Genomic DNA, 14,902 nt, shown 5'->3' on the forward strand with positions numbered 1-14,902 from the left:
TTTAAACACGTCACTTTGATGTATTCTGGCTTGCAGAGCTTTTGATGAGATGTCTGTTATAATTCTTGTTCTGTTTTTAAAGTATTTTTTCTCTTTCTGCCTTCAAGATTTTTTCCTTATTTCTGATTTTGGGCATTTTGATTATGATGTGCATGTTTGTGTGTTCATTTGTGTGTGTTTTGGTGTGTATCTTTAGTGTTCTCTAATGTTCTTGGATTTGTCATTTGGAGTATTTAGTTAATTTTGGAAAATTCTCAGTCATTATCTGTTTAGGTAATTCTTCTGCCACTTCTTTTTTTTTCTGGAATTCCTGTTATATGCATGTCAGACTGCTTGATATTGTCCTTCAGCTCTTAGATGCTCTGTTCTTGTTTTGTCCACTCTTTTAATCCTTGCATTTCAGTTTGTATAGCTTCTACAAGTTCACCCTCAGCTGTATTGAGTGTATTGATGAGCTTGTCCAAGGTATTCTTCATGTCTATTACCATGGTTTTCATTTCTACCATAGTCATTTGCTTATTTTCTATAGCTTATATGCTGAGAGTCCTCTTCATTCATGGTATCTACCTTTTTGACTGGAGTCTTGAGCATATTAATCATAGTTATTTTAAATTTCTTATGTAAAATAAGAGTGCTAGATACCTCAAAACTCAAGCTGTATTATTGTTCAGTATTCTTTGTTGACAGAAGTGTCTTAGAGGCATATTTGTAGGAAAAAAATATATGTTCTTAAGTTTTCTCTTTGATAAGAGCCTTGTGTAATATGATGAAAACAGTTTAATTGTGACCTAGAGTCTAACCAATGTTAACTTGACTTCTATTTTGCTTTAAATTAATTAGTTTTGCTGTTCAAAGGTAATTTGAAAATGGTTGGCTATTGGCTGTGTTTAGCTGTTTAATGCTTTCTAAATTGAATTGCAATTCAACTGTGAGATTTTAGTTGTCACTCAAGAAAATCTTTGACTAATCAAGTAAAAGTTTTAGTAAATTTTAGTCCTTATTTTCTTATTACCTGCAAAATACTATTCTGTCTATTGTATCCTCCCTGACTTTTTCTAAAAGGAAGTATTTTAAAGAACCTAAACTATTACAAATGAAAAAATTTATAATCTTCTCATATAAGAAAGACTGAGCATTTGGGATTAATTTAATGTAGATAGTGGTATTCTTTTGATTGATGATTAGCTTTCTTGGACAAGATGGAATTAAAATAACATCCTAGAGTTAGTTTTACCACATGGTTAAAAACATCAGTGTACACAGACAGGTCTCAGCATTTCTGTTACTAGCTCTGTTTTTGGATCATTTAACCTCTCTGAATCTGTTTATTCATCAGTAAAATGGAATCAATATTAGTGTCTACCTCATGGGGGTAATGTAAGCATTAAATGGGTAATGCATGTGTTTGCCATGGTTCCTGGCACATAATGTTGAACAAATGTTAGCTGATATTGCAAAATAGGGAGTCAATTAAGTATAGAAGATCCAAAGCTTGAACCCAGGTTGTGGACTAGGTTTAAAATTGTCCAAGTTTAAAATTTCATTACATACAAACTTTTTATTATGCCCCCTGCTTTTAGCAGAACACAGATGGAAAGAAGACAAAGTCTAGGGTCCCTTCCATCCCAGTTCTATGCATTTTAGTTTAGGCTAGTGAGTGTTCTTAATAGATTTTATATCACAGATTCCAATGGGAATCTAAAATTTGTGACTCCTCTTCCTAAAAAGATGCAGACATGCAAAATATTATGCACAATTTGGGTGGGTTCATGGTGCTGCCTTTTAAAGCCTACTTATGGAACCCTGTTCTTGGAGAAAGAATTGATTTTGGCACAAAAGCATTAGGGGGAGAATGAGGCTGGTTTAGATAGCCTTGCATCTTAAAGTGACTAAGACAAGGAAAGCAGCTGTATTTCTTAGGTTCCTTTTTATTCTATTGCCTTTACATCATCTGCATCATCAGGAATTTCATGTATTACTTGATTCTGGTAATAATGAAGTTACCACCCATGTCCCAGAAAATTTCAAGATTTTATCAGAAGCCAAATGTCACTGCTGTAAGCAGAATATTACTTCTGTGAGCAAAATTGTTTGCAGTGCAGTACTGTACTGGTGTAAGAGAGGTACCAACAAGTAACATTTATTGATTGTTTCCTATGTGCCTGTACATCCCCCACTAAGCACTTTACATGTATTATTTCATCCATATAAAGGTAGATTCCACTGTTGTTCCTATTTTGCAAATAGAAAATCTCAGATTTAGGCCTAAATTTTCTTTGAAGTTACACAACTTTAACTGGAAGAGTCTGGATTCAAACTCAAATCTTTCTCTAAAGCTACATGCTCTTAACTACTATGCTGAGTTACCAAAAGTAAAACGTTTAGTACTTTAGTTAAGTTGTACCCATTTATTTTGGTTAAATGTAAAATTTCTGTTCTCCCTTTTAAAATAATGAAATACTTTGTCTTCCCTGATTCCTCAAACTGTAGTTGTGATTAATCTCTGTTATTGATATGTAATGTGAAATAAAAGGTTTATGTGATCTTAATACAGTTTTTCTGAGATTTTTAATAATAATATAGGGAAGGATATTTTTATGAAAGGTGTACTATAACTTGTCAGTATGTTATTTGAAGACAGTTAAACCAAAAACAACTGGCTTATTTGAGATTAAGTTTTCCAATAGGCTTTGATCTGGAAGAGCTAGGATGGCAAGCAATAGGAAGCTTTTATTATTTAGTTATCTATTCTGATGAAGAAATTGGTTACATAGTTGGATCTATTATGAATAAATATTCAAAATACTTGAATACAGGTACTTCACTGTAAACTGAGGCGGATTACAATTTAAAACTACTTAGCTTAAGTCAGTTGATAGTGTTTTTCTAACTGTAGTTCTTCTCTTTCTTCTTTGGATTAAAATGGCTGTGTACAAGCTGGGTTGTTTAAACAGTCGGCTTTGTAACCTCTTTCTATATACAAGACCCATCGCCTTTGCTTTGGTATGCCAATAGACATTGTCTACACCCGCAATGATGTTTTTTCTTCTGGACCTTTTCTGATTCTGGCTCTGGTACAGCCCTCCACTTGAGGGGTGGGGAGTGGTTATCTGGCCCTGTAAGAGCTTCGCAGCCTTACCTGGCTCTTAAAGCAACTCAAATGAACTTGAAATTCATGTGATGATTGTATTGTTTAAGTTTACACTTCACAGAGTTTTCTACTGTTTAGTATACGGGAAATTATTTATACTGAATGTGCTTTCTAGCACTATGACTACCTCAGTTTTTTGCATATGTCTTTAATAAATTTTAGGCTTTTGACAGGGAATTGAAACCCGGTATTGTAAAATCGTTTTCACAGGGGAGTCAGATTCACTTTTTTATTTAAAAAATTTTTTTTTAAATTTTAATTTAATTTAATTTTATTTTTTTGCGGTACGCGGGCCTCTCACTGTTGTGGCCTCTCCCATTGCGGAGCACAGGCTCCAGATGCACAGGCTCAGCAGCCGTGGCTCACGGGCCCAGCCGCTCCACGGCATATGGGATCTTCCCGGACCGGGGCACGAACCCACGTCCCCTGCATTGGCAGGCGGACTCTCAACCATTGCGCCACCAGGGAAGCCCTTTTATATTGTTTTGATGTGAAGAACTATATTTTCAGTGACTGCTTGTATAGTTAAAAACAAAGTAACCTTTTAAAAATTTGAATTTGGGGGCTTCCCTGGTGGTGCAGTGGTTGAGAATCTGCCTGCCAATGCAGGGGGCGTGGGTTCGAGCCCTGGTCTGGGAAGATCCCACATGCCGCGGAGCAAATGGGCCCGTGAGCCACAACTGCTGAGCCTACGCGTCTGGAGCCTGTGCTCCGAAGCAAGAGAGGCCGCGATAGGGAGAGGCCTGTGCACCGCAATGAAGAGTGGCCCCCGCTTGCCGCAACTGGAGAAAGCCTTCACACAGAAACGAAGACCCAACACAGCAAAAATAAGTAAATAAATAAATTTAAATTAACACTTGTTTGTTGGGCTGCCCCACATTCTAATCTACTTGTGGTGTGACCACCGCAAACAGGATTTTTGGCCACACAAAGAATGTGTCTACAAAAAAAAAAAATTTGAATTTGATTTTACATTTGTAATAATTTGGACAGATTAGATAGAGGAAGATTTGTGCACTCTTGTAAGAGTCCAGATAGTTGTAAGACCTTGTAAGAGTCCAGATAGTTGAGTAAGTGCTGGCACATGGAGTTTAAATCTCAGAGAAAGTTGAAATATTTTTAAAATAATCATTTGTATTAGCATGGTAAATGTACACAAAATGAATTTTACTGTCTCCTTGTCCAGAAACAGGAAAGTTGGTTGATAAAATGAGGCAAACACAGTCCATCAAGAAAGATATTTAGCCTCCTTCAATAGTAAAAGTAGAAAAAATGAGTTTTAAGGGCTCTGAGGTTTCCATTTCATCAACTTAGTATACTAGCTGTGCTTTTATAGGTACTAACTGTACCTATAAAAGAGGAAGGCGAACCAATTTTTACCTTCCTCCATTTGTATTTGAGAGCAATGTTTTAGAAGTAGTTCCTTTTTAGTAGGACAGCTTAAATTTTAAAACATACTCTGTACCTTGTAATAGATTTCTTAGAGGTTGTTATTAGGCAGTTTCAGCTTCTAGACTATATCTGTGAGCTTGGAACTAAGTAGAAAGATCCGTCTTCGGTAACTGAAATAGCTGTTGTGAAGCCTTTAGAATTAGTCTATTTATGAGGCCCTTATTCAGAGAATATATTACATATATAATTTTAACCATTCTGATATTCTGGTTTCTTGGTACATAGATAATAAAGCAAGATAATAATTAACAAGAAAAAAAATATCTATGAGCCATGCTCACATAAACAAATGATAAGTAAATGAAGTGGAAGGGACAAATCTTCTCTAATGAAGACTTCCAAAAATGTGTTTTGGGGTTGGAATAGTCACTGGGATGAACAGGAATGGAGTAAACTTAGGACATTTGAAAATCTTGCCAAACAAATCAAATTCAACAGTATGTTTAAAGATACTGTGTCATGATCAAGTGGGTGCAGCTTATTCTTGGAATTCAAGGTTGGTTTAATATTAGAAAATTAGTTATTGTAATTCACCATATTACAAACTAAAATAGAAAAACCACATGATCATCTTGTTGTTTTTTTTTTTTTTGCGGTACACGGGCCTCACACTGCTGTGGCCTCTCCCGTTGCGGAGCACAGGCTCCGGACGCGCAGGCTCAGCAGCCATGGCTCACGGGCCCAGCCGCTCCGCGGCATGTGGGATCTTCCCGGACCGGGGCACGAACCCGTGTCCCCTGCATCGGCAGGCAGACTCTCAACCAGTGTGCCACCAGGGAGGCCCCACATGATCATCTTAATTGATACAGAAAAAGCATTTGACAAAATCTAACAACAATCACTTTCATGATAAAAACACTCAATAAACTGGGAATAAAAGGTAACTTTCTCAACTTGATAAAGGGCATCTATGAAAAACTGTAACAGCTAACATCATACTTAATGGTGAAAGACTGAAAGGGGTTTCTGCTTAAGATCAAGAACAAGATAAGGATGTTCATTCTCACCACTTATATTCAAATTGAAATGGAAGTTTTAGGCAGTATAAACAGGCTGGAAAACCAAGTAAGAGGCATCAAATTAGGAAGGAAAAAGTAAAACTGTCTTTATTCACAGATTACATAATCATCTATGCAGAAAATATAAATGGAGAGATATACCTTGTTAATGGATTGGAAGACTCAACATTATGATGATGTGAATTCTCTCAAAATGGATCTATAGATGTGATGCAATCCCAGTAAAAATCCCTGCATGTTGTTTTATAGAAATGAACAAGGTGATTCTAAAATGTATATAGGAATGTAATAGTCTAGAATGCCACAACAACTTTGAAAAAGGACAACAAAGTTAGAAGATTAACACTACAAATTTGAAGACTTATTAGAAAACCCAGGTAATTGTATTGACATAAACGTTGACATATAGAACAATAAGACAGAATAGAGTGTCCAGAAATAAACGCACCCATATATATATTACTGATTTTTTAGAAAGGTACAAAGGTAATACAGTATAGAAAGGATGGTCTTTTTAAGAAATTATGCTGGAATAATTGCGTATCTGTATGCAAAAAAGAACTTTAGTCCATACCTCATACTATATTTTAAAAATTAACTAAAAAAGGGACATAGACTTAAATGTAAAACCAAAAAAATATAAAACTTCTGGAGAAAGACAAGAAAAAAAACTGTGTCCTTGTCTTTGGCACAGATTTCTTAGATACAGCAATAAAATCAAGATCCATAAAAGAACAAATTGATAAGTTTTGTCTTTTTATGAAATCCAATTTTTGTTCTTTAAAAGACACTCTTGGGATTTCCCTGGTGGCACAGTGGTTAAGAATCTGCCTGCCAATGAAGGGGACACGGGTTTGCGCCCTGGTCCGGGAAGATCCCACATGCTGCAGAGCAGCTAAGCCCCACGCACCACAACTACTGAACCTGCGCTCTAGAGCCCATGTGCCACAACTGCTGAAGCCCGCATGCCACAACTACTGAAGCCCATGTGCCTAGAGTCCATGCTCCGCAACGAGAGAAGCCACTGCAATGAGAAGCCCGTGCACTGCAACGAAGAGTAGCCCCCACTCGCCGCAACTAGAGAAAGCCTGCACGCAACAACGAAGACCCAACACAGCCAAAAATAAAATTAATTAATTTAAAAAAAAAAGTTAAACTTCTGTCTATGTGTTCTAGCCATTCCACTTCTAGGTAGTTACCCAGGAGAAAAAGAAATATATGTTCATATGTAGACATATGCATGAATGTCCATGGCAGCTTTATTTATAGAAGTAAAAAACTAGAAACAATCTAACTGATCATCAACAGGTGAATGAGTAAACAAACTGTGGTGGTGCTATACAATGGAATATTACTCAGCAATGAAAAAGAATGGACTTTTGTTACGTGCAGCAACATGAGTGAATCTGAAAATGTACTGAATGAAAGAAGGCAGACAAGAAAAAAGTGTATACTGTATGATTCCCATTTAAATAAAACTCTGAAATACGAATTTATAGTGACTGAAAGCAGTGGGTGGGGAGGGAGGGATTAACCAGGAACACAAGGAAAAATTTGGAATATGTTCACTATTTTGATTAGAGAAGGTTCATAGTTATATACTTATGTCAAACCTTACCGAATTGTATATTATAAATACTTGCAGTTTATTGTATGTTAATTATAATTCAGTGAAGCTATTTGATAAAAAATAAAAGGAAAACAAAATAATTTTTCTTTTGCCAAGATGTTTTGCGGTGCAGTTGGAAATTGAAAAGACAAAGTGAGGCTGGAATCATAATAACAACATCGTCTAGTATTTGGATAAACGGTTCACATACATTATTATGTTATTTTAATTTCAAGTCTCAGGTAGTTGCCACTGGTATTTTTAAAAATATTTTTTAATGTTTGAATGTCAGTCTACAAGTGAATGTAAAGGCATTGAGAACAATGACATTTTCCCCTTTCTTTTTCTCCCTACTCTTCTCCTTTTTAAAAACAGGAGTGACAGTTCATTCAGATTCTTTGTATTCTTTTTCGTCTATATTTGTCAGTTTGCTGTACATGTACTCCAGGCTGCAGGATTTCATAATTGGGGTAACTGGTAAGTCATTTACTTTAATTACTCTAGTTATAATCTGTTCATCTAGTATCCTAATATAATTTTTGGATTCCTAAAAATATTTGACATAGAAAAACCAGATTAGCAAAAGTATACAAATAATAAAAAATGCAATTTAAAAGTTTCCTAAGGAATAACCTTTGAAGGAATTTAAGAAAAGGCTATCTGTTATGTGTAAAGCACTATTTTAGGTATACAAACATATATTTTCATACACACACAAATGTGTGTGTGCACACATACACACGTCTTTGAAAAGTGGAGTCACTGCATGCACATATATGGATATATCTTTAAACAAATAGAATCATTCTTAGCCTGGCAAAATGCTCGCTCAGTGGGGGACCCTCAGAAACTGAGACTATTTGGACACAGGTTAGAAGGTCATAGATTTATATCTCTCTTCAGACACTCTGGAACAAACATTCCTTGAATGAAGTGGTGCATAGAAGAGTACCTATGTATAAAATCATCCCTCCCTCTCTTCTTTCTCTTACAACCATTGTGTACAGTTGAATTTTTATAAGCTAAAAGCATGTGCGAGGCAACTTTGCTGCGCTACGTACATAAACTGAAACGATCATGTAACTAGAGTGTATTTGAAGACTTAACATTTAGTATGCTACTGAATTAGAGTAGTCACTGGAAGTCAGACAACTGTTGATAGCTTTGCAGATCTAACGGGCATATATACATGCAGAGAATTTATTTGGGTATTTTAAATCAGTTCTAGGAAAGAGTAGCATTCATTATGATTTTAAAAAGTGTTTAGTCTTTAGCATTTGAGAGAAAGGAAATGTTTTAAATGTTTAATTTAAAAAATACACTGCTTATGTTAACAGCACTTTTTGTATTCTAATGAAACCTAAATAATTTCTTTTGCTTTTTTTTTTTTAAATAAATTTATTTATTTTTGGCTACATTGGGTCTTCGTTGCTGCATGCGGGCTTTCTCTAGTTGCAGTGAGCGGGGTCTGCTCTTCGTTCCGGTGCACGGGCTTCTCATTGCGGTGGCTTCTCTTGTTCTGGAGCACGGGCTCTAGGCGTGTGGGCTTCCGTAGTTGTAGCACGCAGGTTCAGTATTTGTGGCGCACAGGCTTAGTTGCTCCGCGGCATGTGGGATCTTCCCAGACCAGGGCTCTAACCGGTGTCCCCTGCATTGGCAGGTGGATTCTGAACCACTGCGCCACCAGGGAAGCCCTTCTTTTGCTTTTTAGAGCAGACTTAGAAAAAAGTGTTAAAATTGAGCACAGCAGCCTGTGAGGTGACTAAATAGCACAGGAATCTGCTAGTGAGGGTGCATACAAGGTGACCTGTTGTAAGATAGACCTCATGTAATTTAGCAGACTTTAAAAAATTAGACTCTTTATTTTCAGATAATTGTAGAGTCACAGACAGTTACAAGAAATAATGCAGAGAGATCCCAAGTATCCTTTATCCAGTTTTCCCCAGTGGTAACATATTGTAAAACTATGGTATAATATCAAAATCAGGATCTTGACATTGATTCAGTGAAGACACAGGACATTCCCATCACCAGAGGATCCTTTATGCTGCCCGTTATAGCCGCACTTACTTCCCACCTTAACCCCAGCAATCACTAATCTGCTTGTCATTTCAAGAATGTTATATAAATGGAATCATACAGTTTGTAAACTTTAGCTTTTTTCACTAAACATAATGCTCTGGAGATTTATCCAGGTTGTTGTGTCTCAGTAGTTCATCCCTTTTTATTCCTGAGCAGCATCCATGGTATGGATGGACCACAGTTTGTTTAACCATTCACAAGTCCAAGGGACCTTGGATTGTTCCTGGTTTGGGGCTATTCTGCTAAAAACATTCGTGAACAAGTTTTTATGTGAACATAAGTTTTCATTTCTCTGTGATAAATACCCAAGAGAAGAATGTAATTGTTGGTTCATATGGAAGTTGCATGTTTAGTGTTTTAAATTATTTATTTATTTATTTATTTATAGATGATTCTTTTTTTTTTGGCTGCATACCACAACTTGTGGGATCTTAGTTCCTTGACCAGGGATTGAACCCAGGCCCTTGGCAATAAAAGCCAAGGGAGTCCTAACCACTGGACCTGCTAGGGAATTCCCTGTTCAGTGTTTTTAAAAAACTGACAGTCTTTTCCAAAATGGCTGTACCATTTTACAGTCCCAACTACAACATATGAGTGATTCAGCCTCCACATCCTCACCAGCCTCTCGTGTTGTCACTACTTCTTTTTTTAAGCTGTTCTGATAGGTGTGTAATGATATCTTGCTGTGGTTTTAATATTTATTTCCTTAATGACTCATGACGTTTTATCTTTTCATGTGCTTATTTGTCATCTATCTATCCTCTTGGTGAAATGTCTCTTCATGTCTTTGCCCATTTTCTTTTTTTTTTTTGGTTGCACTGGTCTTCATTGCTGCGTGTGGGCTTTTCTCTAGTTGAGGCGAGTGGGGGGCTACTCTTCGTTGCGGTACGCGGGCTTCTCATTGTGGTGGTGGCTTCTCTTGTTGTGGAGCATGGGCTCTAGGTACGCGGGCTTCAGTAGTTGCAGCACGCAGGCTCAGTAGTGTGGCACGCGGGCCCCAGAGTGCGTGGGCTTCAGTAGTTGTGGCATGTAGGCTCAGTCGTTGTGGTGCAGGGCTTAGTTGCCCTACGGCATGTGGGATCTTCCCCGACCAGGGATCGAACACGTGTCCCCTGCATTGGCAGGTGGATTCTTAACCACTGACCACCACGGAAGTCCTTTGCCCATTTTCTAATTGAAACTTTTTAATTTTAAGAATTTATTTTTACTATTGAGCTTTGAAGTTTCTTTGTATATTTTGGATACTAGCCCTTTGTTGAATATATGGTTCTCAAATATTTTTTTTACATAATTAAGCAGAATTTAAAATGAACTTTAAAAAATAATAATGAAATCATAGGCTTAAAAAATGTAAAATCTCATGGTACACATTTAAGGCTCTGGATTTTGGTGTTTAGGTTTGAATTCAGACTGTGCTGTTTTTATTAGCTGTGTGACCTTGGGCAAGTTACTGAATAATCTTGGTGACTCAGTTTTTTATCTGTAAAATAGGGATTAAAAATAGCAGGGGCTTCCCTGGTGGCACAGTGGTTGAGGGTCCGCCTGCCGACGCAGGGGACACGGGTTCATGCCCCGGTCTGGGAAGATCCCGCATGCTGCGGAGTGGCTAGGCCCGTGAGCCATGGCCGCTGAGCCTACGCGTCCGGAGCCTGTGCTCCGCAACGGGAGAGGCCACGACAGTGAGAGGCCTGCGTACCGCAAAAAAAAAAAAAAAAAAATAGCATACATCGTAGCGGGTTGTTGTGAGAATTAAATGAGTTAATACATGTAAAGAACTTGGATGTTGCCTGGATTTTAAGTGCTGAAAATGTGTTAGTTATTATGCTGTTTTTAAAAATTGTGCATTAACTTACTTGCCTAATTTTAGTTTTCTTCTTTTAATTTCATAGCGGTTGGATTTCATCCCTTACTGGTCTCAACAAAAGTATTCCTGTTGGAATCATGATGATAATCATAGCAGCACTTTTCACAGCATCAGCAGTCATCTCACTAGTTATGTTTAAAAAGGTAAGTGAAATTTTATGTCTGTAAATTTTTTTTAGTGAGCCTGATATTCAGTTCTCATTTTCCCATTTTGCTCTTTATTTAGTGTAACCTCAAGCCATTTGTTTGTTGTTCTTATGCAAGTTTGCTCTCTGAGGATTACTTTTTACAATTAAAAGTTATGCATAGATAAATTTTAGAAAATTGCATCACGTTTAATGTTTCCCATAGATAGGGAATATTTTTAAATTCTGTTAACTGAGGGCTTCTTTTATCAATTGAAGAGTCAATCTCATTTTTAAAATTTGTATCTTTTTATATATTCTGATTTTTTTTGAATATGAAACATAGTAGACTGATTAATAAATAGAAGTAAATCTCTTGTGTAGTATATGCATTTTATTTGTATTTAAAATTTAAAGACACTAAATTATTTTATCTAAGAGTATAAAGTGAGCTGGTAACAGATTCAGGCTGGATTATGGACTGAATTTTATTTTTAGTAACTGCCCAATTATCTTAGCTATACAGTTGGCCCTCTATATCCACATGTTCCACATTATCTAATTTGAGCAACTGTGGATTGAAAATATTAGGGAAAAACAAATTCCAGGAAGTTCCAAAAAGCAAAACTTGAATTTGCCACACAATGGCAACTATTTACATTGTTTTTACAACTATTTATATAACATTTACATTATGTTAGGTTTTATAAGTAATCTAGAGATGATTTCAAGTATACATATGGGACAGATGTGGAGAGGATGTGCGTAGGTCACCTGCAAATACTACGCCACTTTGTATAAGGGACTTGAACACCCTCAGATTGTGGTACCCATGGGCGTGGGGATGAGGGTATCATGGAACCCGTACCCACAGATACTGAGGGATGACTGCGCCTCCTCCTGTCAAATTCCCATGGCTGTTTTCACTGCCTTAAAGAAAATCATTCCATAGGGTGGGAGAAAGGTCAGGTTTTTTATATATAAAGTTTTATCGTGCCTTGGGTATGTATTTTTGATATTCTACACATGTTCCAACATAATATAGAGACCCTGTGAATAACACCTATGTTTTAAAATAATACTTTTTGGTGGGTCTCACATTAATGAAAATAAGTCCTTAAAACATTTTTTCTTTGTTTTTTTTTACTCTATGGCAACTTGGGAATATGTACAAGGATTGCACAGAAATAACTGTACCTTATATTTAAGAAAACTGCATTCTTGAAATATTTTGCTTGTACATTTGTCTTTAATCCTTCTCAAAACTGTGAAACCTAGGCTATGTTCTTTCTGTCCATATTTTGTTACTCATTTTCCCTCTTAAAAGCTTTTACTTCTTTTTAGAAATACACATACATAACTATTGAAACTCCGCTTTCTAAAGTTACTAGATCCTATACCAGCCTTTTTTTCCATTTTCCTCCTCCTTGGATGCTGAAGCCTTCTATTCTACAGGTGGCCCCTCTTCCTCAGCCTTTATGGTTATGTTCTGATATTCCTGCCTCTGAGGCTAGTCTTTCTCCTTCATTTCTTTGTTCAGCTCTTAAGTAAAGGTCTTCTTAAATGCAGTCAGGTCTCTGCTCTTTGTGCTTGCTCTACAGTATTTTTTCCTTGGGAATTTCAACCTGCCTCATTGTTTCAGTTTCTTCCCTACCTGCATGAACTAGAATGTTGGAGTTGAAAGACAATGCTTTTCACAAACATTTAGTTGCATCTTCAGGTGACCGTTTATATCTCCAGTTGATTGGTATCATCATCTCACAGTAATGCATCATAAACTCATTCTTTTCTCAGAACCAGCACTCCTTCCAGAAGTTCTGATTCATATTCAAGAAACATTTATTAACACCACACATTGTATGATTCCACTTATATGAAATGTCCAAAATAGGTAAATCTATAGAGACAGAAAGTCGTTTCGTGGTTGCCTATAACCAGGGGTGGGGTAGAGGGTGACTACAAATGGTTATAGAATTTCTTTTTTGGTGTGATGATGAAAAAGGTCTATGAATATACTAAAAACCATTGAATTGTACACTTTACAAGGGTAAATTGTATAGTGTACAACATTTATCTCAATGAAGTTGTGTTTTAAAAAGGAAAGTAGCTATTATACATGAGTGGTTCTAAGTACTTTTTCATGTGATTCCATTTAAAACTTATGTCAGTACTTTGTCAGTGCCTCCATTACTTTTTTACTCACTTTCCTAGATACTTTCTTAGTGTCTGTTCCATCTTTCTGTTCCTTTCCATTTCCAACCTCAGCTAACCCAGAGATTTTTTTACAGGTCGCTCATACCCCATTCCCACTTCCTTCAGTTCACTTTATGTATAGTTACTATTTTAATCTAAAAAAAATCCCAAACAAAGCCAGCACACTGAAGATTTTTGAAGTGGACTTCAGGTTGGGGAATGGGATTGTGGTGGTAGTGGTAGTGGGGCTGGTGGTGACCTTTCACAACTCCCGGATCCAGACTTTATACTCCATTCAAAGTTACTGCTTGGTTTCTTTAAATACATCACGTACATTCCTTTGTCTCAGTTTTTGTTCATGGTATGCTTCTTGACCTCTGGGTTACTTTATCTTCTCTGCCAGTTGAAGTCTTACAAGTGCTCTTTCAAGACCTAGTTCCAGTCTCATATTCTTCGTCTGTGAAATAAGGAATTTAGATGAGATGATTTTATGAAGTACAATAAATGGAGGTAATATAAGCTAAAATATAGTTTGAGCCAGCTTTCATATTTGTAACAGCAAGGATGTCTTTTAATTTGATAGAAATTGAGATCCAATGAAAACACCTGATTTTTCTTTTCTTTTCCATACTTGCTCAAAACTTGCTGTTTTTTCTTCCAATTTCATTGAGATATAATTGCATACAGCACTGTATAAGTTAAAGGTGTACAGCATAATGATTTGACCTACATACATCATGAAATGATTTTTAATAAGTATAGCAGGACTTCCCTGGTGGCTCAGTTGTTGAGAGTCCACCTGCTGATGCAGGGGACACGGGTTCATGCCCCGGTCCAGGAAGATCCCACATGCTGCGGAGTTGCTGGGCCCGTGAGCCATGGCCGCTGAGCCTGCGCATCCGGAGCCTGTGCTCCGCAACGGGAGAGGCCACAGCAGTGAGAGGCCTGCGTACCGCAAAAAATAAATAAATAAATAAATAAATAAATAAATATAGCAAACATTCATCATCTCATATAGATACAAAATAAAAATTTTTAAAACGTTTTTCCTTGTGATGAGACCTCTTAGGATTTACTCTCTTAACAATTTTCATATATAACATACAGCACTGCTAATTATATTTATCATGTTGTTCATTACATCTCTATTACTTATTTATCTTGTAACTGGAAGTTTGTACCTTTTTGACTATCTTTATCCAATTCCCCTTCTCCCACCCCCCGCCTCTCATAACTACAAATCTGATCTCTTTTTCTATGAATTTGTTTGTTTTTGAAGTATAATTGACCTCCAACACTATGTTAGTTTCTGATCTGATATTTCTGTATGTTTCAAAATGATCATCACAGTAAGTCTAGTTACCATCTGTCATCATATAACGGTATTCTATTATTGACTATATTCCCC

The 14,902-nt window shown here is 36.7% G+C and overlaps 1 protein-coding gene across 1 annotated transcript in view; it reads left to right on the plus strand.

Annotated features, from left to right (window-relative positions):
* SCAMP1 (secretory carrier membrane protein 1) overlaps nt 1–14,902 on the plus strand; it is a 107,939-nt gene that overhangs the window by 74,103 nt on the left and 18,934 nt on the right. The window contains exons 7-8 of the mRNA XM_081230412.1: nt 7,607–7,708; nt 11,203–11,320. Of these exons, the coding sequence (XP_081086538.1) occupies nt 7,607–7,708; nt 11,203–11,320 (220 nt within the window). The remainder of the gene's footprint in view (nt 1–7,606; nt 7,709–11,202; nt 11,321–14,902) is intronic.

This window comes from Mesoplodon bidens (genome assembly GCF_964165515.1).
Source record: "Mesoplodon bidens genome assembly, chromosome: 4".
Taxonomy (NCBI): domain Eukaryota; kingdom Metazoa; phylum Chordata; class Mammalia; order Artiodactyla; family Ziphiidae; genus Mesoplodon; species Mesoplodon bidens.